This window comes from Zosterops lateralis (genome assembly GCF_965231275.1).
Source record: "Zosterops lateralis genome assembly, chromosome: 34".
Taxonomy (NCBI): Eukaryota; Metazoa; Chordata; class Aves; order Passeriformes; family Zosteropidae; genus Zosterops; species Zosterops lateralis.
The window spans coordinates 1,242,571-1,266,619 of record NC_139794.1 but is presented as its reverse complement, the minus strand read 5'-3'; the positions used below and the strand labels follow the sequence as shown (position 1 = coordinate 1,266,619).

Here is a 24,049-nt window from a genome sequence, read left to right as displayed (position 1 = left end):
CTTGGGGACACCTTGGGGACACCTTGGAAGGGGTTGGGGACACCTTGGGGACATTTTGGGATGTTGGGGACACCTTGGGGACATCTCAAGGGGGTTGGGGACACCCTGGAAGGGGTTGGGGACACATTTGGGGACACCTTGGAGGGATTGGGGACACACAGGTGACACAGGTGACATTAATGACGTCATATGGAGATGCTCTCGGTGACACAGGTGGGCTCCAGGTGGGGACACAGGTGACACAGGTGACACACAGGTGACACACAGGTGACACAGGTGACACAGGTGACACACAGGTGACACTCAGGTGACACACAGGTGACACACAGGTGACACAGGTGACACAGGTGACACACAGGTGACACTCAGGTGACACACAGGTGTGACATACAGGTGACACAGGTGACACAGGTGACACTCAGGTGACACACAGGTGACACAGGTGTCATATGGAGATGCTCTCGGTGACACAGGTGACACAGGTGACACACAGGTGACACTCAGGTGACACAGTGACACACAGGTGACACAGGTGACACAGGTGACACACAGGTGACACACAGGTGACACACAGGTGACACAGGTGACACTCAGGTGACACAGTGACACACAGGTGACACACAGGTGACACAGGTGACACTCAGGTGACACAGGTGACACACAGGTGACACTCAGGTGACACTCAGGTGACACTCAGGTGACACACAGGTGACACAGTGACACACAGGTGACACAGGTGACACAGGTGACACACAGGTGACACACAGGTGACACAGGTGTCATATGGAGATGCTCTTGGTGACACAGGTGGGCTCCAGGTGGGGACACAGGTGACACACAGGTGACACAGGTGACACAGGTGACACAGGTGTCATATGGAGATGCTCTTGGTGACACAGGTGACACACAGGTGACACAGGTGACACAGGTGACACACAGGTGGGCTCCAGGTGACACAGGTGACACAGGTGTCATATGGAGATGCTCTCGGTGACACAGGTGGGCTCCACGTGGGGACACAGGTGACACACAGGTGACACACAGGTGACACTCAGGTGACACACAGGTGACACAGGTGACACACAGGTGACACACAGGTGACACACAGGTGACACAGGTGACACAGGTGACACAGGTGACACACAGGTGACACACAGGTGACACTCAGGTGACACACAGGTGACACACAGGTGACACAGGTGACACAGGTGACACAGGTGACACACAGGTGACACAGGTGACACAGGTGACACAGGTGTCATATGGAGATGCTCTCGGTGACACAGGTGACACTCAGGTGACACAGGTGACACACAGGTGACACACAGGTGGGCTCCAGGTGACACAGGTGACACAGGTGACACAGGTGACACACAGGTGACACACAGGTGACACAGGTGACACACAGGTGACACTCAGGTGACACAGGTGACACAGGTGACACAGGTGACACAGGTGACACACAGGTGACACACAGGTGACACACAGGTGACACAGGTGACACACAGGTGACACTCAGGTGACACTCAGGTGACACAGGTGACACACAGGTGACACAGGTGACACAGGTGTCATATGGAGATGCTCTCGGTGACACAGGTGGGCTCCAGGTGGGGACACAGGTGACACAGGTGACACACAGGTGACACAGGTGACACACAGGTGACACTCAGGTGACACACAGGTGACACAGGTGACACAGGTGACACAGGTGTCATATGGAGATGCTCTCGGTGACACAGGTGGGCTCCAGGTAGGGGTAGGGCAGCTCCAGGTGCCGGTTCCGGTGCCGGATCCGCTCCGAGATTCGCTCCAGGCGCTGCCGGAACCGGGACAGGACACGGCGGGGGCCGGGACCCGACAGGAGATCCTGGAACCGCGAGCCCAGGGGACGCTGGGGACAACGGGGACAGTGGGGACAGTGTCAGGGTGACCACAGGGGACAGTGGGGACACCAGGGGACAATGGGGACAGTGGGGACAGTGGGGACAGTGTTAGAGTGACACCAGGGGACATTGGGGACACCAGGGGACAATGGGGACAGTGGGGACAATGGGGACAGTGGGGACAGTGTTAGAGTGACACCAGGGGACAGTGGGGACAGTTGGGAACAATGGACAATGGGGACAGTGGGGACAATGGGGACAGTGGGGACATTGTCAGGGTGACCCCAGGGGACAGTGGGGACAGTGGGGACATTGTTAGAGTGACCACAGGGGACAGTGGGGACATGGTCAGGGTGACCCCATGAGGGACCTCAGAGTGACCCCAGAGGACATCAGAGTGAGCCCAGGGGACAATGGGGACAGTGGGGACAGTGGGGACAGTGGGGACAGTGGGGACAGTGTCAGAGTGACCCCAGGGGACAGTGGGAACAGTGGGGACAGTGGGGACAATGGGGACAGTGTCAGGGTGACACCGTGGGACATCAGAGTGACCCCAGGGGACAATGGGGACAGTGGGGACAGTGGGGACAGTGGGGACAGTGGGGACAGTGTTAGAGTGACACCAGGGGACAATGGGGACAGTGGGGACAATGGGGACAGTTGGGGACAGCGTTAGAGTGACACCAGGGGACATCAGGGACATCTGAGTCACCCCAAGGGACAATGGGGACAATGGGGACAGTGGGGACAATGGGGACAGTGTCAGGGTCACCCCAGGGGACGTCAGGGTGACCCCAGGGGACAGTGGGGGCAGTGGGGACAGTGGGGACATCATCAGGGTCACCCCAAAACCACAGTCAGGGACATCATGGTGACCCCAAAAATGAGGTCACAACCCCCCTCCCAGTGTCCCCAGTGTCCCCAATGTCCCCCCAATGTCCCCAATGTCCCCAAAGCCCCCATTGACCCCAATGTCCCCCAATGTCCCCAATGTCCCCATTGACCCCCCAATCCCCTCATTGTCCCCAGTGTCCCCATTGTCCCCAATCCCACCATTGACCCCAATGTCCCCATTGTCCCCATTGTCCCCAATGTCCCCAATGTCCCCAATGTCTCCAATATCCCAAATCCCCCCAATGTCCCCACTGTCCCCAATGTCCCCAATGACCCCATTGACCCCCAACGCCCCCAATCCCCTCATTGTCCCCAATGTCCCCACTGTCCCCAATGTCCCCAATGTCCACAATCCCCCCAATGTCCCAATGTCCCCAGTGTCCCCCTGTCCCCTCACCGGCTCTCCCCCCTCGTAGCTGACCACGCTCAGCAGGGCCAGCAGGGCCCCGGTGGCCTCGGGGGACGGGAGTGTCCCCAGCAGCAGCTCCTCGGTGGCCTCGGTGACACTCCTCGGGGGTGGCCTCTGCATCGTCCCCGGCGTGTTGGGCATCCAGGCCGCGTAGTCGTACTGGGGACGTCGGGGACATCGGGGTCACTCGGGGGTCAGAGGGGACATCGGAGACCTCAGAATGTCCCCAAGGGTTACTGGGGTCACTCAGGGTCACTCAGAGCCCAAAATGTCCCCAAGGGTCACTGGGGTCACTCGGGGTCACTGGGGTCATTCAGGTGCCATGGGGTCAACTGGGGGACACTGGGGTCAACTGGGGGACACTGGGGTCACCAGAGACCCCAAAATGTCCCCAAGGGTCACTGGGGTCACTCAGGTCCCCAAGTGTGTCCCCAGGTGTCCCCAGGTGTGTCCCAGGTGTCCCCAGGTGTGTTCCCAGGTGTGTCCCCAGGTGTGTCCCAGGTGTGTCCCAGGTGTGTCCCAGGTGTGTTCCCAGGTGTGTCCCCAGGTGTGTCCCCAGGTGTGTCCCCAGGTGTCCCCAGGTGTGTCCCCAAAGTGTCCCCAGGTGTGTCCCCAGGTGTCCCAGGTGTCCCAGGTGTCCCCAGGTGTCCCAGGTGTGTCCCAGGTGTGTCCCCAGGTGTCCCAAGTGTGTCCCCAGGTGTGTCCCCAGGTGTGTCCCAGGTGTGTCCCTAGGTGTGTCCCCAGGTGTGTCCCCAGGTGTGTCCCAGGTGTGTCCCTAGGTGTGTCCCCAGGTGTGTCCCCAGGTGTGTCCCCAGGTGTGTCCCCAAAGTGTCCCCAGGTGTGTCCCAGGTGTGTCCCCAGGTGTGTTTTGGGTGTCCCAGGTGTCACCTGGCCGCTGTTGACGGCCGCGTGTCGGGCGGAGCAGACGAAGATGATCATCGTGAGGAACTTCACCAGCTCAGGGCGGGAGGAGAGACGGGACGGGAACCCTGGGGACATTGGGGACATCAGTGGGGACATTGGGGACATTGGGGACATCAGTGGGGACATTGGGGACAGTGGGGACATTGGGGACAGTGGGGACATCAGTGGGGGCATTGGGGACAGTGGGGACATTGGGGACATTGGAGACATTGGGGACAGTGGAGACACAGAGGACATTTGGGGGGACACAGGGGACATCATTGAGGACACCAGTGGGGACATTGGGGAGATGTTGGGAACATTCCCAACTGTCCCCAACTGTCCCCAGCTGTCCCCAGGTGTCCCCAGGTGTGTCCCCAGGTGTCCCCAGGTGTGTCCCCAGGTCTCCCCAGGTGTGTCACACCTGTCCCCAGGTGTCCCCAGGTGTCCCCAGGTGTCCCCAGGTGTCCCCTCACCGCTCCGGGCGTTCCCCAGCACTCCGTAGGTGAAGATCTCGCCCACCCAGCCCTGCAGCTCCTCGTCCTCCGACACGTCACTGTCACCGGCGTAGAACAGGGACACGATGCCCTGCACGTAACTGGGGACAGTGGGGACATTGGGGACATTGGGGACATTAGGGACAGTGGGGACATTGGGGATGTTGGGGACATTGGGAACATTGAGGGGATTGGGGACAATTGGGTCAGTGAGGACATTGGGGACATTGGGGGAACATTGAAGGGACATTGGGGACCGTGGAGACATTGGGGACATGGTGTGGTCATGTCCCCTCATGTCCCCTCATGTCCCCAGGTGTCCCCAATGTCCCCAATGTCCCCAAGTGTCCCCAATGTCCCCATTGTCCCCAATGTCCCCAATGTCCCCAATGTCCCCAATGTCCCCAACATCCCCAATGTCCCCATTGTCCCCAATGTCCCCAATGTCACCGATGTCCCCAATGTCCCCAATGTCCCCACTGTCCCTAATGTCCCCAATGTCCCCAATGTCCCCAAGTGTCCCCAATGTCCCCATTGTCCCCAATGTCCCCAATGTCCCCAATGTCCCCAACATCCCCAATGTCCCCATTGTCCCCAATGTCCCCAATGTCCCCATTGTCCCCAATGTCCCCAATGTCCCCATTGTCCCCATTGTCCCCAATGTCCCCCACTGTCCCCATTGTCCCCAATGTCCCCCAATGTCCCCAATCCCCCCAATGTCCCCAATCTCCCCATTATCCCCAATGTCCCCCCAATGTCCCCAATGTCCCCAATGTCCCCAATTCCCCCAATGTCCCCACTGTCCCCAATGTCCCCACTGTCCCCAATATCCCCCAATCCCCCCATTGTCCCCAAATGTCCCCAAATGTCCCCCAATCCCCCCACTGTCCCCAATGTCCCCCATTGTCCCCATTGTCCCCAGTGTCACCAATCCCCCCAATGTCCCCACTGTCCCCAATGATGTCCCCACTGTCCCCAATGATGTCCCCACTGTCCCCACCTCTCGATGGCCCCCCAGATGTCCAGGGCGTCGTCCCTGTAGTGGTACCGCGGGATGTCCCCAACGCCGCGCGCGGCCACGTCCTCGGGGACACAGAGCTCGCCGTAGGTCAGGGACGATGTCCCCCGGGCCACCAGCGCCAGCGTCCCCTCCCTGCCCACTGAGGTGGCCTGGGGACAGTGACATCGGTCAGTGTCACCTGTGTCACCCTGAGGTGGCCTGGGGACAGTGACATCGGTCAGTGTCACCTGTGCCACCCTGAGGTGGCCTGGGGACAGTGACATCGGTCAGTGTCACCTGTGTCACCACCCAGACCACCCACATTGGCCTGGGGACAGTGACACCCATCAGTGTCACCCTGAGGTGACACAGGTGACACACAGGTGAAACACAGGTGACACAGAGGTGACACTGAGGTGAAACAGGTGACACTCAGGTGACACAGACGACACTCAGGTGACACTCAGGTGACACACAGGTGACACTCAGGTGACACTCAGGTGACACTCAGGTGACACACAGGTGACACACAGGTGAGACAGAGGTGACACACAGGTGACACACAGGTGACACTGAGGGGAAACAGGTGACACTCAGGTGACACACAGGTGACACACAGGTGACACAGAGGTGACACACAGGTGACACACAGGTGACACTGAGGGGAAACAGGTGACACTCAGGTGACACTCAGGTGACACACAGGTGACACACAGGTGACACTCAGGTGACACAGGTGACACAGGTGACACTCAGGTGACACAGGTGACACAGGTGACACTCAGGTGACACTCAGGTGACACTGAGGTGACACAGGTGACACTCAGGTGACACTCAGGTGACACACAGGTGACACACAGGTGACACAGGTGACACACAGGTGACACTCAGGTGACACTGAGGTGACACAGGTGACACTCAGGTGACACTCAGGTGACACTCACCTGGTCGATGATGCCACCAGGGTTGAGCAGAGTCTCCCGGGCCAAGATGTTGATGTGGAAAGTGAACTGGAGATGGGGCAGGAGCAGCTGGGGACAACATGGGGACATTGGGGACACTGGGGACATTGGGGACATTGGGGACATTGGGGACAATGGGGACATTGAGGGCAATGGGGACATTGGGGACATTGGGGACAATGGGGACATTGGGGACATTGGGGACAATGGGGACATTGGGGACATTGGCGGCAGTGGGGACAGTGGGGACATTGGGGACAGTGGGGACATTGGGGACATTGGGGACATTGGGGGGCACATTTTGGGTCTATTTGGGACATTTTTGTGGTCCTGGTTGGGTTTTTAGGGCAGGAATTTCATTTTTTGGGGTCCCAGTTGGGTTTTTGGGGTCCTGGTTGGGTTTTTGGGGTGGGAATTTCACTTTTTGGGGTCCCGGGGTGGATTTTGGGGTCCTGGGTTGAATTTTGGGGTCCCAAAGGAGTTTTTTGGGGTGACAATTTCACTTTTTGGGGACCCGGGGTGTATTTTTGGGGTGAGAATTTCACTTTTTGGGATCCCAGGGTGGATTTTGGGGTCCCAAAGGAGCTTTTTGGGGCAGGAATTTCACTTTTTGGGGTCCAGGGGTGTGTTTTCGGGGTTACCTGGTGCACGGGGTGAGCCGTGGGCAGCCTGTGAGTGGCCACAGCGAAAACTTCGGCCAAAAAGTGACCGTGGAGGAGGTGAGTGACCATCTCGTGCAGGACAAAGTGAGAGGCCCTGACCCAGAGCTTGGCCAAAGTCCAGCCACCAGTGTCCGGCAGGAAAATCGGGGACTCGGGGCCTGGACACTGGGAGAGCTGGGGGGACACCAGGGGTCAGGGGTCAGGGGTCAGTGGTCAGTGGTCAGTGAGGGACCCCAGGGGTCAGTGAGGGTCACCAGGGGTCAGTGAGGGTCAGTGGGGGACAAAGGGGACACCAAGGGTCAGTGGTCAGTGAGGGGTCAGTGGTCAGTGAGGGTCACCAGGGGTCAGTGAGGTCAGTGGTCAGTGAGGGGTCAGTGGTCAGTGGTCAGTGGTCAGTGACCCAGAGCTTGGCCAAAGTCCAGCCAGGAGTGTCCGGCAGGAAAATCGGGGACTCGGGGCCTGGACATTGGGAGAGCTGGGGGGACACCAGGGGTCAGGGGTCAGTGAGGGGTCAGTGAGGGGTCACCAGGGGTCAGTGAGGGTCAGTGGACAAAGGGGACACCAGGGGTCAGTGAGGGTCATCAGGGGTCAGTGGTCAGTGAGGGGGCAGTGGTCAGTGAGGGTCAGTGGTCAGTGGTCAGTGGACAAAGGGGACACCAGGGGTCAGTGGTTAGTGAGGGTCAGTGGTCAGTGAGGGTCATCAGGAGTCAGTGGTCAGTGGTCAGTGGTCAGGGGTCAGGGGTCAGTGAGGGGTCAGTGAGGGTCAGTGAGGGTCACCAGGGGTCAGTGGGGTCGGTGGACAAAGGGGACACCAGTGGTCAGGGGTCAGTGGTCAGTGAGGGTCAGTGGTCAGTGAGGGTCAGTGGTCAGTGAGGGTCACCAGGGGTCAGTGGTCAGTGGTCAGTGGTCAGTGGTCAGTGACCCAGAGCTTGGCCAAAGTCCAGCCACCAGTGTCCGGCAGGAAAATCGGGGACTCGGGGCCTGGACATTGGGAGAGCTGGGGGGACACCAGGGGTCAGGGGTCAGGGGTCAGTGGTCAGTGACCCAGAGCTTGGCCAAAGTCCAGCCACCAGTGTCCGGCAGGAAAATTGGGGATTCGGGGCCTGGACATTGGGAGAGCTGGGGGGACACCAGGGGTCAGGGGTCAGTGAGGGGTCAGTGGTCAGTGAGGGTCATCAGTGGTCAGTGAGGGTCAGTGGACAAAGGGGACACCAGGGGTCAGTGGTCAGTGAGGGGTCAGTGGTCAGTGAGGGTCACCAGGGGTCAGTGAGGGTCACCAGGGGTCAGTGAGGGGTCAGTGGACAAAGGGGACACCAGGGGTCAGTGGTCAGTGAGGGGTCAGTGGTCAGTGAGGGTCATCAGGGGTCAAGGGACAATGGAGACACACCTGGGGACACACCTGGGACACACCTGGGACACACCTGGGGACACACCTGGGGCACACCTGGGGACACACCTGGGACACACCTGGGACACTCTGGGGACACACCTGGGACACACCTGGGGACACACCTGGGACACACCTGGGACACTCTGGGGACACACCTGGGGACACTTTGGGGACACACCTGGGGACATTTGTGGACACACCTGGGGACACCTGGGACACACCTGGAGACACACCTGGGACACACCTGGGGACACACCTGGGGACACTTTGGGGACACTTTGAGGACATTTTGGGGACACACCTGGACTCACCTGGATGGCCACAGGTAGAAGGTCCCCGCGGGGGTTGAGCCAGAGGAGACAAAGGGGGGCGGCCACAAACTGGGGGCGCCCCCCGATGGTGCCCGTGGGGAGCCCCCCCAGGAGGGCGTAGTCGGCCAGGAAAATGTGACGCACCTGTGGGACGGGGGACCCCAAAAATCAGACACCCCCTCCCCAAAAAAAATGGGGTCCTCTGACCCCCCTGAGACACCCCAAAAATGGGACACACCCCCCAAAAAATGGGGAACCCCCAGGACCCCCCCAGACACCCCAAAAATGGGGGAACCCCCCCCAAAAAAATGGGGAAACCCCTCAAGACCCCCCCAGACACCCCAAAAAATTGGGAATCTCTGGGAACCCCCTTGACCCCCCTGAAACTCCCCCCCCCAAAAATGGGACACCCCAAAAATGGGACACCCCAAAATATGGAACACCCCCCCCAAAAAATGGGGAAACCCCCCAGGACCCCCCCCAGACACCCCAAAAAATTGGGAATCTCTGGGAACCCCCTTGATCCCCCTGAAACTCCCCCCCCAAAAATGGGATACCCCAAAATATGGGACACCCCAAAAATGGGGACACCCCAAAAAATGGGGAACCACCCCCTGGAACCCCCCAGAAATGGGACACCCCAAAATAGAAGACACCCCAAAATATGGGACACCCCAAAAAATGGGACACCCCAAAATAGGGGACACCCCAAAAATGGGACACGCCAAATATGGGACACCCCAAAAATGGGACACCCCAAAAATTAGGAACCCCCCCAAAAAATGGGACACCCCAAAAATTAGGAACCCCAAAATGGGACAACCTGAGACCTCCCCATAAATGGGACACCCCAAAAATGGGGAACCCCCTCTGGAACCCCCCAGAAATGGGACACCCTAAAAAATGGGGAGACCCCAAAAAATGGGGAACCACCCCCTGGAACCCCCCAGAAATGGGACACCCCAAAAATTGGGAACCCCAAAAATGGGAACCCCCCTGACCCCACCCTGAGAAGCGGGACACCCTCAAAAATGGGAATCCCCCCCGAGACCCCCCAAAAATGGGACACCCCAAAAATCAGAAACCCCAAAATATGGGAGACCCCAAAAATGGGACACCCAAAAAATGGGGAACTCCCCCAGACACTCCAAAAAATGGGACACCCCAAAATATGGGACACCCCAAAAATCAGACACTCCCCAAGACCTCCCCTGACCCCCCGGAAACCCCCCTAAAAATGGGACACCCAAAAAATGGGACACCCCCAAAAATGGGACATCCCAAAAATGGGACACCCCAAAAATGAGACACCCCAAAAAAAATGGGGAACCCCTCGGGAACCTCCCCTGAGATCACCCCAAAAATGGGACACTCCAAAAATGGGACCCCCAAAAAATATGGGGAACCTTCCCAGACACTCCCAAAACTGGGACACCCCAAAAATGAGATCCCCCCAAAAAATAGGGAACCACACCCTGGAACCCCCCAAAAATGGGACACCCCACAAATGGGACACCCCAAAAAATGGGGACCCCCCTGACCCCACCCTGAGACCCCTGAGACCCTCCCCAAAAATGGGAAACCCCAAAATATGGGACACCCCAAAATATGGGACACCCCCCTGACCCCACCCTGAGAACCGGGACCCCCCCAAAAATGGGACAATCCAAAATATGGGGAACCCCCCTAAAAAAGGGGAACCACCCTGGACACCCATTTTGGGGCTGGTTTTGGGTTATTTTGGGGTCATTTTGGGGATTTTTGGGGTGTTCAGGATCCCTCACCTCCATCTCCTTCTCCAGAGTTGTCCCAGGGCCCAGGGTGGGGATATTTTTGGGGTTATTTTTGGTTTATTTTCTGGGTTATTTTCTGGGTTATTTTTGGTGTTTTGGGGGTTATTTTTGGGTTATTTTTGGGTTATTTTGGGGGGTTATTTTTGCTGTTTCTGGGGTTTTTTTGAGGGTTTTTTGAGGGATTATTTTGGGTTATTTTTGGCTGTTTTGGGCCGGATTTGCGGATGGTTTTGGGGCTGGTTTTGGGTTATTTTTGGGGTTATTTTGGGGTTATTTTGGGGATTTTGGGGTGTTTAGGGTCCCTCACCTCCATCTCCCTCTCCAGGGTGGTCCCAGGCCCCAGGGTGGGGCTGTTTTTGGGGTTATTTTTGGGGTTATTTTGGGGGTTATTTTTTGGGTTATTTTCGGTGTTTTGGGGGTTATTTTGGGGTTATTTTGGGGGGTTATTTTTGGTGTTTCTGGGGTTATTTTCTGGGTTATTTTCGGTGTTTTGGGGATTATTTTTGGGTTATTTTGGGGTTATTTTGGGGGGTTATTTTTGGTGTTTCTGGGGTTATTTTCTGGGTTATTTTCGGTGTTTTGGGGATTATTTTTGGGTTATTTTGGGGTTATTTTTGGGGGTTATTTTTGCTGTTTCTGGGGTTATTTTGGGGGGATTTTTTGGTGTTTTGGGGATTATTTTTGGGTTATTTTTGGGGTCTTTTGGGCCGGATTTGCGGATGGTTTTGGGGCTGGTTTTGGGTTATTTTTGGGGTTATTTTGGGGTTATTTTGGGGATTTTTGGGGTGTTTAGGGTCCCTCACCTCCATCTCCCTCTCCAGGGTGGTCCCGGGCCCCAGGGTGGGGCTGGTTTTGGGGTTATTTTGGGGATTTTGGGGTGTTTAGGGTCCCTCACCTCCATCTCCCTCTCCAGGGTGGTCCCAGGCCCCAGGGTGGGGCTGGTTTTGGGGTTATTTTGGGGATTTTGGGGTGTTTAGGGTCCCTCACCTCCATCTCCCTCTCGAGGGTGGTCCCGGGCCCCAGGGCGGGGCTGGTTTTGGGGTTATTTTGGGTTTATTTTGGGGATTTTGGGGTGTTTAGGGTCCCTCACCTCCATCTCCCTCTGGAGGGTGGTCCCGGGCCCCAGGGTGGGGGCCACCATGGGGGCGGTGACGGGGAAGTTGGGGGGCAGGCGGGGGCAGCGGCGCAGCAGGACGGGGTTCACCCCGCTCAGGAACTGCTCCCCGAAAAACGCGTCCTCCTGCCAGTGCTGCAGCACCAACTCTGGGGACACCAACGGGGACATGGGGACATCAGTGGGGACATTGGGGACATGGGGACATTGGGGACATTGGGGCATTGGGGACATCAGTGGGGACATTGGGGACACCTCCTGCCAGTGCTGCAGCACAAACTCTGGGGACACCAACGGGGACATTGGGGACATCAGTGGGGACATTGGGGACATGGGGACATTGGGGACATTGGGGCATTGGGGACATTGGGGACATTGGGGACATCACTGGGGACAGTGGGGACATCATTGGGGACATTGGAGACATCACTGGGGACAGTGGGGACATCATTGGGGACATTGGGGACACCTCCTGCCAGTGCTGCAGCACGAACTCTGGGGACATGGGGACATGGGGACATCAGTGGGGACATTGGGGACATTGGGGACATCATTGGGGACATTGGAGACAGGGGACATTGGGGACAGTGGGGACATTGGGGACATTGGGGACATCACTGGGGACAGTGGGGACATCAATGGGGACATTGGGGACATCATTGGGGACATTGGGGACATCATTGGGGACATTGGGGACATTGGGGACATTGGGGACATCACTGGGGACAGTGGGGACATCATTGGGGACATTGGGGACATCACTGGGGACAGTGGGGACATCAATGGGGACATTGGGGACATCATTGGGGACATTGGGGACATCACTGGGGACATTGGGGACATCATTGGGGACATTGGGGACATGGGGACATTGGGGACATTGGGGACATTGGGGACATCAATGGGGACATTGGGGACATCACTGGGGACAGTGGGGACATCATTGGGGACATTGGGGACACCTCCTGCCAGTGCTGCAGCACGAACTCTGGGGACATGGGGACATCAGTGGGGACATTGGGGACATTGGGGACATCACTGGGGACAGTGGGGACAGGGGACATTGGGGACAGTGGGGACATTGGGGACATCATTGGGGACACCTCCTGCCAGTGCTGCAGCACAAACTCTGGGGACACCAACGGGGACATTGGGGACATCAGTGGGGACAATGGGGACATGGGGACATTGGGGACATTGGGGACATTGGGGACATCACTGGGGACAGTGGGGACATCATTGGGGACATTGGGGACACCTCCTGCCAGTGCTGCAGCACAAACTCTGGGGACACCAACGGGGACATTGGGGACATTGGGGACATCACTGGGGACACCTCCTGCCAGTGCTGCACCACGAACTCTGGGGACATGGGGACATGGGGACATCAGTGGGGACATTGGGGACATTGGGGACACTGGGGACATTGGGGACACCACCAGGACCTCCCCAGAATTCTTGAGACCCTCCCATGTCCCCCACAATGTCCCCCCCATTGTCCCCAATGTCCCCAATTCCCCCAATGTCCCCTCAATGTCCCAAATCCCCCCAATTTCCCCCCAATGTCCCCCATGTCCCCAATGTCCCCCAAAGGTCCCCAATCCCCCCAATGTCCCCAATGTCTCCCCAATGTCCCCAATCCCCCCATTGTCCCCAATGTCCCCAGTGTCCCCAGGGGTGTCACCCACCACTGATGGGGGTCCCGGGTCCCTCCAGCGCCGCCTGAATGTCCCCAAAGCTGTCCCAGGACCCCCCAGAACGGAGCCCCCGGAGCCGGATCCGGATCTGCCTGAGGGGACAGAGGGGACATTGAGGGGACACTGGGGACATTGAGGACAGAGGGGACACTGAGGGGACACTGGGGACAGTGGGGACATTGGGGGCAGTGGGGACATTGGGGGGACATTGGGGACATTGGGGGACATTGGGGACATTGAGGGACATTGGGGACATTGGGGACATTGGGGGGACATTGGGGACATTGGGGGACATTGGGGACATTGGGGACATTGGGGGGATGTTGGGGGGATTGGGGACATTGAGGACATTAGGGGACATTGGGGACATTGAGGGACATTGGGGATGTTGAGGGGACATTGGGGACATTGAGGGGACATTGGGGACATTGGGGACAGAGAAGGAACAACAATGGTGGGGACATTGGGGACACCCGAGGACAAAGAGATGGGTGGGGGGTGGCTGGGACCCTCCATGGCCCTTGGGGACACTTGGGGACACTTGGTGACCCTCAATGACCCTCCATGACCCTCAATGACCCTCAATGACCCTTGATGACCCTTGGGGACCCTCAATGACCCTCAATGACCCTTGAGGACCCTCCATGACCCTCCATGACCCTCAATGACCCTCCATGACCCTCTATGACCCTTGGGGACCCTCCATGACCCTTGGGGACCCTCCATGACCCTCAATGACCCTCGGTGACCCTCGATGTCCCCCCCGGGGTGTCCCCAGGGTGTCACTGACGCGGCGGCGGCGCGGGCGGCCAGTTGTGCCCGGTGGGCCAGGGGGAAGCTCAGGGTTGGGGACAACTCCGGGGGTGGCCCCTGTGACGTCATCGAGCCCTCTGACGTCATCTGTCCCGATGGCGTCATCTGTCCCGATGACGTCATCTGTCCCGATGGCGGCGTTGTCGATTCCTGTGACGTCATCGCCTCCTGTGACGTCACAGATCCAGGGGGCGTTTCCCGCCCCGGTGACGTCATCGTTGGGGACGCCGGCGGTGACGTCACGTCCGGCGAGGTGACGGGCGGAGGTGGCCACGGGCACAGGGCCGGGGGAAGCGCCCGGAGACACCAGGGCCAGCCCGGGGCGTAGGGAGCCCACCTGGGGACAGGAGTGACCAGTGGTGACCAGTGGTGACCAGTGGTGACCAGTGGTGACCAGCAGTGACCATCAGTGACAATGGTGGCCATTGGGGACACCAGCGATCAACGGTGACCAATGGTGACCAACAGTGACCATGAGTGACCAATGGTGACCAATGGTGACCATCAGTGACCATCAGCGACCATTGGTGACCATCGGTGACCATTGGTGACCAACTGTGACCAACAGTGGCCATCAGTGACCATTGGGGACACCAGTGACACCAGTGACCAACGGTGACCAATGGTGACCAATGGTGACCAACAGTGACCACTGGGGACACCAGTGACCACTGGGGGACACCAGTGACCACCGGTGACCATCAGTGACCATTGGGGACACCAGTGACCACTGGGGGACACGAGTGACCACCGGTGACCATCAGTGACCACCAGTGACCAATAGTGACCATCAGTGACCATTATTGACATCAAGTGACCACCAGTGACCAATAGTGACCATCAGTGACACCAGTGACACCAGTGACCGACAGTGACCATTGGCGACTGTCAGTGACCAACAGTGACCATTGGTGACCAACAGTGACCAACAGTGACCAACAGTGACCAACAGTGACCATTGGTGACCAACAGTGACCAATAGTGGCCACCAATGACCAACAGTGACCATTGGTGACACCAGTGACCATCAGTAACACCGGTGACCAACAGTGACCAATAGTGACCAGCAGTGGCCTTCGGTGACCAACAGTGACCAACAGTGACCAACAGTGACCATTGGGGACCAACAGTGACCAATGGTGACCAACAGTGACCAACAGTGACCAACGGTGACCAGCAGTGACCATTGGTGACCATCGGTGACACCAGTGACCATTGATGACAACAGTGACCATTGGGGACCATTTGTGACCATTGGGGACCATCAGTGGCCAACAGTGACCAACAGTGACCATTGGGGACACCAGGGACACCAGTGACCAATGGTGACCAATGGTGACCAACAGTGACCAACAGTGACACCAGTGACCAATGGTGACCATTGGTGACCAACGGTGACTAATGGTGACCAATGGTGACCAACAGTGACCATTGGGGACACCAGGGACACCAGTGACCAGTGGGGTCCAATGGTGACCAATGGTGACCAACAGTGACCAACAGTGACCAACAGTGACACCAGGGACACCAGTAACCAATAGTGACCAACAGTGACCAATGGTGACCATCACTGACCATTGGGGACACCAGTGACCAATAGTGACCATCAGTGACACCAGTGACCGACAGTGACCATTGGCGACCGTCAGTGACCAACAGTGACCAACAGTGACCAACGGTGACCAATGGTGGCCATCAGTGACCACCAGTGACCATTGGTGACCATTGGTGACCAACTGTGACCAACAGTGGCCATCAGTGACCATTGATGACACCAGTGACCATTGGTGACCATTTGTGACCATTGGTGACCATTGGCGACCGTCAGTGATCAACAGTGACCAACAGTGACCATTGGGGACACCAGGGACACCAGTGACCATTGATGACACCAGTGACCATTGGTGACCATCAGTGACCATCAGTGACCATTGGGGACACCAGTGACCAGCAGTGACCAGCAGTGACCAACAGTGACCATCAGCAGCTATTGGTGACCAACAGTGACCATCACTGACCGTTGGTGACCATCAGTGACCATCAGTGACCGCTGGTGACCATCAGTGACACCAGTGACCAACAGTGACCGATGGTGACCATTGGTGACCAACAGTAATCATTGGTGACCAATGGTGACCATTGGTGACCAAGAGTGACCATTGCTGACATCAGTGACCACCAGTGACCATTGATGACAACAGTGACCATTGGAGACCATTTGTGACCATTGGGGACCATCAGTGACCATTGGGGACACCAGTGACACCAGTGACCAACGGTGACCAATGGTGACCAATGGTGACCAACAGTGACACCAGGGACACCAGTGACCAGCAGTGACCATCGGCAGCTATTGGTGACCAACAGTGACCAACAGTGACCAACAGTGACCAATGGTGACCATCACTGACCATTGGGGACACCAGTGACCAATAGTGACCATCAGTGACACCAGGGACACCAGTGACCAATGGTGACCAACAGTGACCAGTGGTGACCATCAGTGACCATCGGTGACAATGGTGGCCATTGGGGACACCAGTGACCAACAGTGACCAACAATGACCATTAGTGACTATTAGTGACCACCGGTGACCAACAGTGACAGGGCCAGCCCGGGGCGTTGGGAGCCCACGTAGGAGTGACCAACAGTGACCATTGGTGACCAACAGTGACCACTGGTCTCATCAGTGACCAATAGTGACCATCAGTGACACCAGTGACCATCACTGACCATTGGGGACCGTCAGTGACCAATCGTGATCATTGGTGACCAACAGTGACCAACGGTGACCACCAGTGACCAACAGTGACCATTGGTGACCAACAGTGACCATTGGTGACCATCAGTGACCACCAGTGACCACCAGTGACCACCAGTCCCCTCCCAGTTCCCTCCCAGTCCATCCCAGTCCCTCCCAGTCCCTCCCACTCCCCTCCCAGTCCCTCCCAGTCCCTCCCAGTCCCCCCCCAGTCCCTCCCAGTCCCTCCCAGTCCCTCCCACTCCCCTCCCAGTCCCTCCCAGTCCCTCCCAGTCCCTCCCAGTCCCCCCCCAGTCCCTCCCAGTCCCTCCCAGTCCCTCCCAGTCCCCCCCCAGTCCCTCACAGTCCCTCCCAGTCCCTCCCACTCCCCTCCCAGTCCCTCCCAGTCCCTCCCAGTCCCTCCCAGTCCCTCCCAGTCCCTCCCAGTCCCCTCCCAGTCCCTCCCATTCCCCTCCCAGTCCCTCCCAGTCCCTCCCAGTCCCCCCCCAGTCCCCTCCCAGTCCCTCCCAGTCCCTCCCAGTCCCCCCCCAGTCCCCTCCCAGTCCCTCCCAGTCCCCCCCAGTCCCTCCCAGTCCCCTCCCAGTCCATCCCAGTCCCTCCCAGTCCCTCCCAGTCCCCCCCAGTCCTCACTCGAAGCTCTCCTGTCGCTCTCTCTGCTCCTCCCGGCGCTGCTGCAGCAACTGCGGGACCCGAGCGGCCTCACGGGGGGTCCGGGCTGGGGACAATGGGGACAGTGGGGACATTGGGGACATTTGGGGTGTTGGGGACAATGGGGACATTGGGGCCACTGGGGCCACTGGGGACATTGGGGACATTTGGGGTGTTGGGGACAATGGGGACATTGGGGACATTGGGGACATTGGGGACAGTGGGGACAATGGGGACATTGGGGACATTGGGGACATTGGGGACACAGCACACAGCCCCCCCTCCAATGACTACGGTTCCCTCATAATGTCCCCAATGTGTCCTTGGTGTCCCCAATGTCCCCAATGTCCCCCAATGTCCCCAACGTCCTTGATGTCCCCAATGTCCCCAATCCCTCCAATCCCCTCAATGTCCCCGACGTCCTTGATGTCCTCAATGTCCCTCCCAATGTCCCCAATGTCCCCAATGTGTCCTTGGTGTCCCCAATGTCCCCAAATATGTCCAAAAATGACCCAAAATTCCCACTGTCCCCAATGTCCCCCATGTCACCCAAATGTCCCCAATGTCCCCATTGTCCCCAATGTCCCCAATGTCCCTAAAGTCCCCAATGTCTCCAATGTCCCCTCAATGTCCCCAATGTCCCCAGTGTCCCCAATGTCCCCAATGTCCCCAATGTCCCCCAAGGCCCCCAATGTCCCCAGTGTCCCCACTGTCCCCAAATGTCTCCATGTCCCCAATGTCCCCATTGTCCGGAATGATGTCCCCAATGTTCCCAGTGTCCTCATTGTCCCCAATTGTCCCCAACATCCCAAGTGATGTCCCCACTGTCATCATTGTCCCAATGTCCCCACTGTCCCCAATGTCCCCTCAGTGTCCCCAATGTCCCCAATGTCCCCACTGTCCTCAATGTCCCCAATGTCCCCAATGTCCCCACTGTCCTCAATGTCCCCAATGTCCCCAATCCCCCCATTGTCCCCAGTGTCCCCATGTCCCCATACCTGTCCCCTCTCTCAGCACCATCTCCCCGCTCTCCAGCCAGCGGTGACACGGGAAGGTGGCCGTGGGGACATCCCCGGTGTCCCCCTTGTTGTCCCCAAGGCGCGTCTCGGTGACATCCCCGGTGACATCCGCGGTGTCCCCAGGGGGGTGTGGCCCGGTGACGGTGACGGTGGCACAGAACCAGCGGTCGGGGACAAGGGACAGCAGCGGCTCCTTGTGCAGGTGGAGGCGGAGAAGTGTCCCCAAGGGCTGGGGGGATGTCACCTCCACCCACAGGGTCTGTGAGGGGACAGAGGTGTCACCTGTGCCACCTGTGTCACCTGTGTCACCTGTGTGTCACCCCATTGTCACACCTGTGTCACCTGTGTCACCTGTGCAGGTAGACCAGTGTCCCCAAGGGCTGGGGGGATGTCACCTCCACCCACAGGGTCTGGGACAAGGACAGAGGTGTCACCTGTGTCACCTGTGTCACCTCAGTGTCACCTGTGTGTCACCTGTGTCACCTCAGTGTCACCTGTGTCACCTGTGTTACCCCATTGTCACACCTGTGTCACCTCAGTGTCACCTGTGTCACCTGTGTGCCACCTCAGTGTCACCTGCGTTACCCCATTGTCACACCTGTGTCACCTGTGTCACCTGTGTGTCACCTGTGTCACCTCAGTGTCACCTGTGACTCCATTCCCAATATAAACCAGTATAACCAGTATAACCCAGTATAACCCAGTACAAACCAGTATAAACCAGCATAACCAGTATAACCCAGTATAACCCAGTATAACCCAGTATAAACCAGTATAAACCAGTATAAACCAGTATAAACCAGTATAACTCACAGTGCCGGGGTGGGGCCAGCTCAGGTGACACGTCCCCGATGTCCCCAAGGTCCCCTCCCAGTATAACCCAGTACAAACCAGTATAACCCAGTATAACCCAGTATAAACCAGTACAAACAGTATAAACCAGTATAAACCAGTACAAACAGTATAAACCAGTATAAACCAGTATAACCCAGTACAAACCAGTATAACCAGTATAAACCAATATAAACCAATATAACCAGTATAAACCAGTATAAACCAGTATAACCCAGTATAAACCAGTACAAACAGTATAAATCAGTATAAACCAGTATAACCAGTACAAACCAGTACAAACCAGTATAAACCAGTATAACCCAGTATAACCAGTATAAACCAGTACAAACCAGTACAAACCAGTATAAACCAGTATAAACCAGTATAAACCAGTATAACCAGTACAAACCAGTATAAACCAGTATAAACCAGTATAAACCAGTATAAACCAGTATAACCCAGTATAACCAGTATAAACCAGTATAACCCAGTAGAAACCATTATAACCAGTATAAACCATTATAACCAGTATAAACCAGTATAAACCAGTATAAACCAGTATAACCAGTATAAACCAGTATAACCCAGTATAACCCAGTAGAAACCATTATAACCAGTATAAACCATTATAACCAGTATAAACCAGTATAAACCAGTATAAACCAGTATAACCAGTATAAACCAGTATAACCCAGTATAAACCAGTACAAATCAGTATAACCCAGTATAACCCAGTATAAACCAGTATAACCAGTATAAACCAGTATAACCCAGTATAAACCAGTATAAACCAGTATAACCCAGTATAAACCAGTATAACCCAGTATAAACCAGTACAAACCAGTATAACCCAGTATAACCCAGTATAAACCAGTATAAACCAGTATAAACCAGTATAACCCAGTATAAACCAGTATAAACCAGTATATCCCAGTATAAACCAGTATAACCAGTATAACTCACGGTTCCAGGGCGCAGGTGGTGGCGGGGCCAGCTCAGGTGACACGTCCCCGATGTCCCCAGTGTCCCCTCCCAGTATAACCAGTATAACCCAGTATAACCAGTACAAACCAGTATAACCAGTATAAACCAGTATAACCCAGTATAAACCAGTACAAACCAGTATAAACCAGTATAACCAGTATATCCCAGTATAAACCAGTATAAACCAGTATAAACCAGTATAACCAGTACAAACCAGTATAAACCAGTACAAACCAGTATAAACCAGTATAAACCAGTATAACTCACAGTTCCGGGGCGCAGGTGGTGGCGGGGCCAGCTCAGGTGACACGTCCCCGATGTCCCCAGTGTCCCCTCCAGGCGGAGGGTGACGGTCCCCAGGGTGCCCCTCCCCCACCCAGGGGGCGTGGTCAGCCCCACCCGGTACCGGGACACGCCCCCTTTTCCGGTGACGTCATCGGGGATGGGACACGCCCCTGAGGGTGACGTCATGGTAAAGGGGTGGGGCACTGAGGGGTCACTAAGGGGTCACTCAGGGGTCACTAAGGGGTTAATCAGGGGTCACTTGGGGGGTTGGGGTCACTCAGGGGTCACTCAGGGGTCACTAAGGGGGTTGGGGACACTCAGGGGTCACTCAGGGGTCAGTCAGGGGTCAGCCAGGGGTCACTAAGGGGTCACTAAGGAGGTTAGGGGTCACTCAGGGGTCACTAAGGGGTCACTAAGGGGGTTGGGGGTCACTTAAGGGTCACTCAGGGGTTAATCAGGGGTCACTTGGGGAGTTGGGGTCACTCAGGGGTCACTAAGGGGTCAGTCAGGGGTTACTAAGGGGTCACTCAGGGGATTGGGGTCACTTAGGGGTCACTCAGGGGTCACTCAGGGGTCACTGAAGGGTCCTGGGGGTCACTCAGGGGTCACTCAGGAGGTTGGGGTCACTCAAGGGTCACCCAGGGGTCACCCAGGGGTCACTCAGGGGTCACTAAGGGGGCTGGGGTCACTCAAGGGTCACTCAGGGGTTAATTAGGGGTCACTAAGGGGGTTGGGGTCACTCAGGGGTCAGTCAGGGGTCACTCGAGGGTCCCAGGGTGTCCTGGGGGGATTTTGGGGAAAGGTTTGGGGTCCCTGGGGGGTCCCAGAGGGGTTTGGGGGGGAAATTTGGGATCCCTGGGGGGGCTTTGGGGGTCCCGGGTCGGTTTTGGGGGTCCCTGGGGGTCTTTAGGGGGTCCCGAGGGGATTTTGGGGGGTCCCGGGAGGATTTTGGGGTCCCCTGGGGGGGCCCGGGTGGGTTTTGGGGGATTTTGGGGGGTCCCGAGGGGATTTTGGGGGTCTCTGGAGGGGATTCTGGGGGGTCTCAGAGGGTCCCAGGAGGTTTGGGGGGATTTTGGGGGGTCCCGAGGGGATTTTGGGGGTCCCCGGGAGATTTTGGGGGGTCCCGGGAGAGGATTTTGGGGTCCTGGGAGAGGATTTTGGGGGTCCCGAGGGGATATTGAGGGGCCCCAGGAGGGGATTTTGGGGGTCCCAGAGGAATTTTTGGGGGGTCCCCGGGGGGCCTTTAGGGGGTCCCGGGGGGATTTGGGGGTCCCTGGGGGTCTTTAGGGGGTCCCGGAGGGGATTTGGGGGTCCCTGGGGGGTCCCGGGGGGGATTTGGGGTCCCTGGGGGGTCCCGGGGGGGATTTGGGGTCCCCTGGGGGGGTCCTGGGGGTCCCTCGGTGTCTCCGGAGTCTCTCGGGCGCTGCCGCGGCGTCCCCGGCGCCTCCCAGTCTGGACCAGTTCCCGCCCAGTTCCGCCCAGTTCCCTCCCAGTTCCCTCCCAGTCCCTCCCAGTCTGGACCAGTCCCCTCCCAGTCCCCTCCCAGTTCCCTCCCAGTCCCCTCCCAGTCCCTCCAAGTCCCCTCCCAGTCCCCTCCCAGTCCCCTCCCAGTCCCTCCCAGTCTGGACCAGTCCCCGGACCGGTCAGGGCACTCCCGGCCCCCAGGAATGTTCGGGGTGTCCCAGTTCATCCCAGTTCCCTCCCAGTTCCCTCCCAGTCCCCTCCCAGTCCATCCCAGTCCATCCCAGTCAGACCAGTCCCAGCCCTGCAGCCTCAGCCGCCCCCGCACCAGTTACACCCCAGTTTATCCCAGTTACACCCCAGTTCATCCCAGTTACACCCCAGTTCATCCCAGTTACACCCCAGTTCATCCCAGTTACACCCCAGTTCCATCCCAGTTTGGCCACTGGGGTGACCCCTGCCCCAGTCCCATCCCAGTTTTATTCCAGTTCTATCCCACTTAACCCCAGTTTATCCCAGTTCACCCCAGTTAAATCCCAGTTTGGCCACTGGTGCTGACCCCTGCCCCAGTTCCCTCCCAGTTAACCCCAGTTAAACCCCAGTTAACCCCAATTAAATCCAGTTCCCTCCCAGTTCCCTCCCAGTTCCCTCCCAGTTCCCTCCCAGTCCATCCCAGTCAGACCAGTCCCAGCCCTGCGGCCTCAGCCGCCCCCGCACCAGTTACACCCCAGTTCATCCCAGTTACACCCCAGTTCATCCCAGTTCACCCCAGTTCATCCCAGTTACACCCCAGTTAAATCCTAGTTTGGCCACTGGGGCTGAGCCCTGCCCCAGTTCATCCCAGTTCATCCCAGTTTTATTCCAGTTCATCCCAGTTTTATCCCAGTTAAACCCAGTTAAATCCCAATTAAACCCAGTTAATCCCAGTTCCACCCCCAGTTCCCTCCCAGTTCCATCCCAGTTTTATTCCAGTTCATCTCAGTTTTATTCCAGTTCCATCCCAGTTTCATCCCAGTTCACCCCAGTATGTCCCAGTTGTGACACTGGGGTGACCCCTGCCCGAGTTCCCTCCCAGTTAACACCAGTTAAACCCCAGTTCCCTCCCAGTTCCATCCCAGTCAGACCAGTTTGGGCCCTGCCGGCCTCAGCCGCCCCCGCACCAGTTACACCCCAGTTCATCCCAGTTACACCCCAGTTCATCCCAGTTCACCCCAGTTATGCCCCAGTTAAACCCCAGTTAACCCCAGTTAACCCCAGTTAACCCCAGTTTTATTTCAGTTCATCTCAGTTTTATTCCAGTTCTATCCCAGTTCCATCCCAGTTAAATCCCAGTTCCCATCCCAGTTAACCCCAGTTGTGACACTGGGGCTGACCCCTGCCCCAGTTCCCTCCCAGTCCATCCCAGTCCCTCCCAGTCCATCCCAGTCAGACCAGTCCCAGCCCTGGAACTGGTTTCAGCCGCCCCCGCACCAGTTACACCCCAGTTCCCTCCCAGTTATGCCCCAGTCAAATCCCAGTTAACCCCAGTTAAATCCCAGTTAGGCCACTGGGGTGACCCCTGCCCCAGTTCCCTCCCAGTTCCCTCCCAGTTCCATTCCAGTTCCATCCCAGTTAACCCCAGTTAAACCCCAGTTAAACCCCAGATAACCCCAGTTAAGCCCAGTTCCATCCCAGTTTTATTGCAGTTCATCTCAGTTTTATTACAGTTCTATCCCAGTTCCATCC

The 24,049-nt window shown here is 57.2% G+C and overlaps 1 protein-coding gene and 1 long non-coding RNA gene across 2 annotated transcripts; one reads left to right on the top strand and one right to left on the bottom strand.

Moving 5' to 3' along the window:
• Nucleotides 1-1,714: 1,714 nt before the first annotated feature.
• Nucleotides 1,715-14,757, bottom strand: LOC310921463 (polyunsaturated fatty acid lipoxygenase ALOX8-like; the record flags this gene model as incomplete). The annotated part of the gene is made up of 11 exons (XM_083881593.1): nucleotides 1,715-1,894; nucleotides 3,178-3,348; nucleotides 4,078-4,178; nucleotides 4,569-4,690; nucleotides 5,590-5,738; nucleotides 6,534-6,620; nucleotides 7,193-7,387; nucleotides 8,915-9,058; nucleotides 11,798-11,970; nucleotides 13,510-13,610; nucleotides 14,309-14,757. 11 exons carry the CDS (start codon nucleotides 14,755-14,757, stop codon nucleotides 1,715-1,717), a joined length of 1,872 nt encoding a protein of 623 aa, XP_083737719.1.
• A 5,650-nt stretch (nucleotides 14,758-20,407) lies between these two features.
• On the top strand, nucleotides 20,408-20,840 carry LOC310921478. Its single transcript, XR_014592139.1, has 3 exons — nucleotides 20,408-20,497; nucleotides 20,650-20,706; nucleotides 20,767-20,840. It is a non-coding gene; the product is annotated as an uncharacterized lncRNA (long non-coding RNA).
• The last annotated feature ends 3,209 nt before the right edge of the window (nucleotides 20,841-24,049 follow it).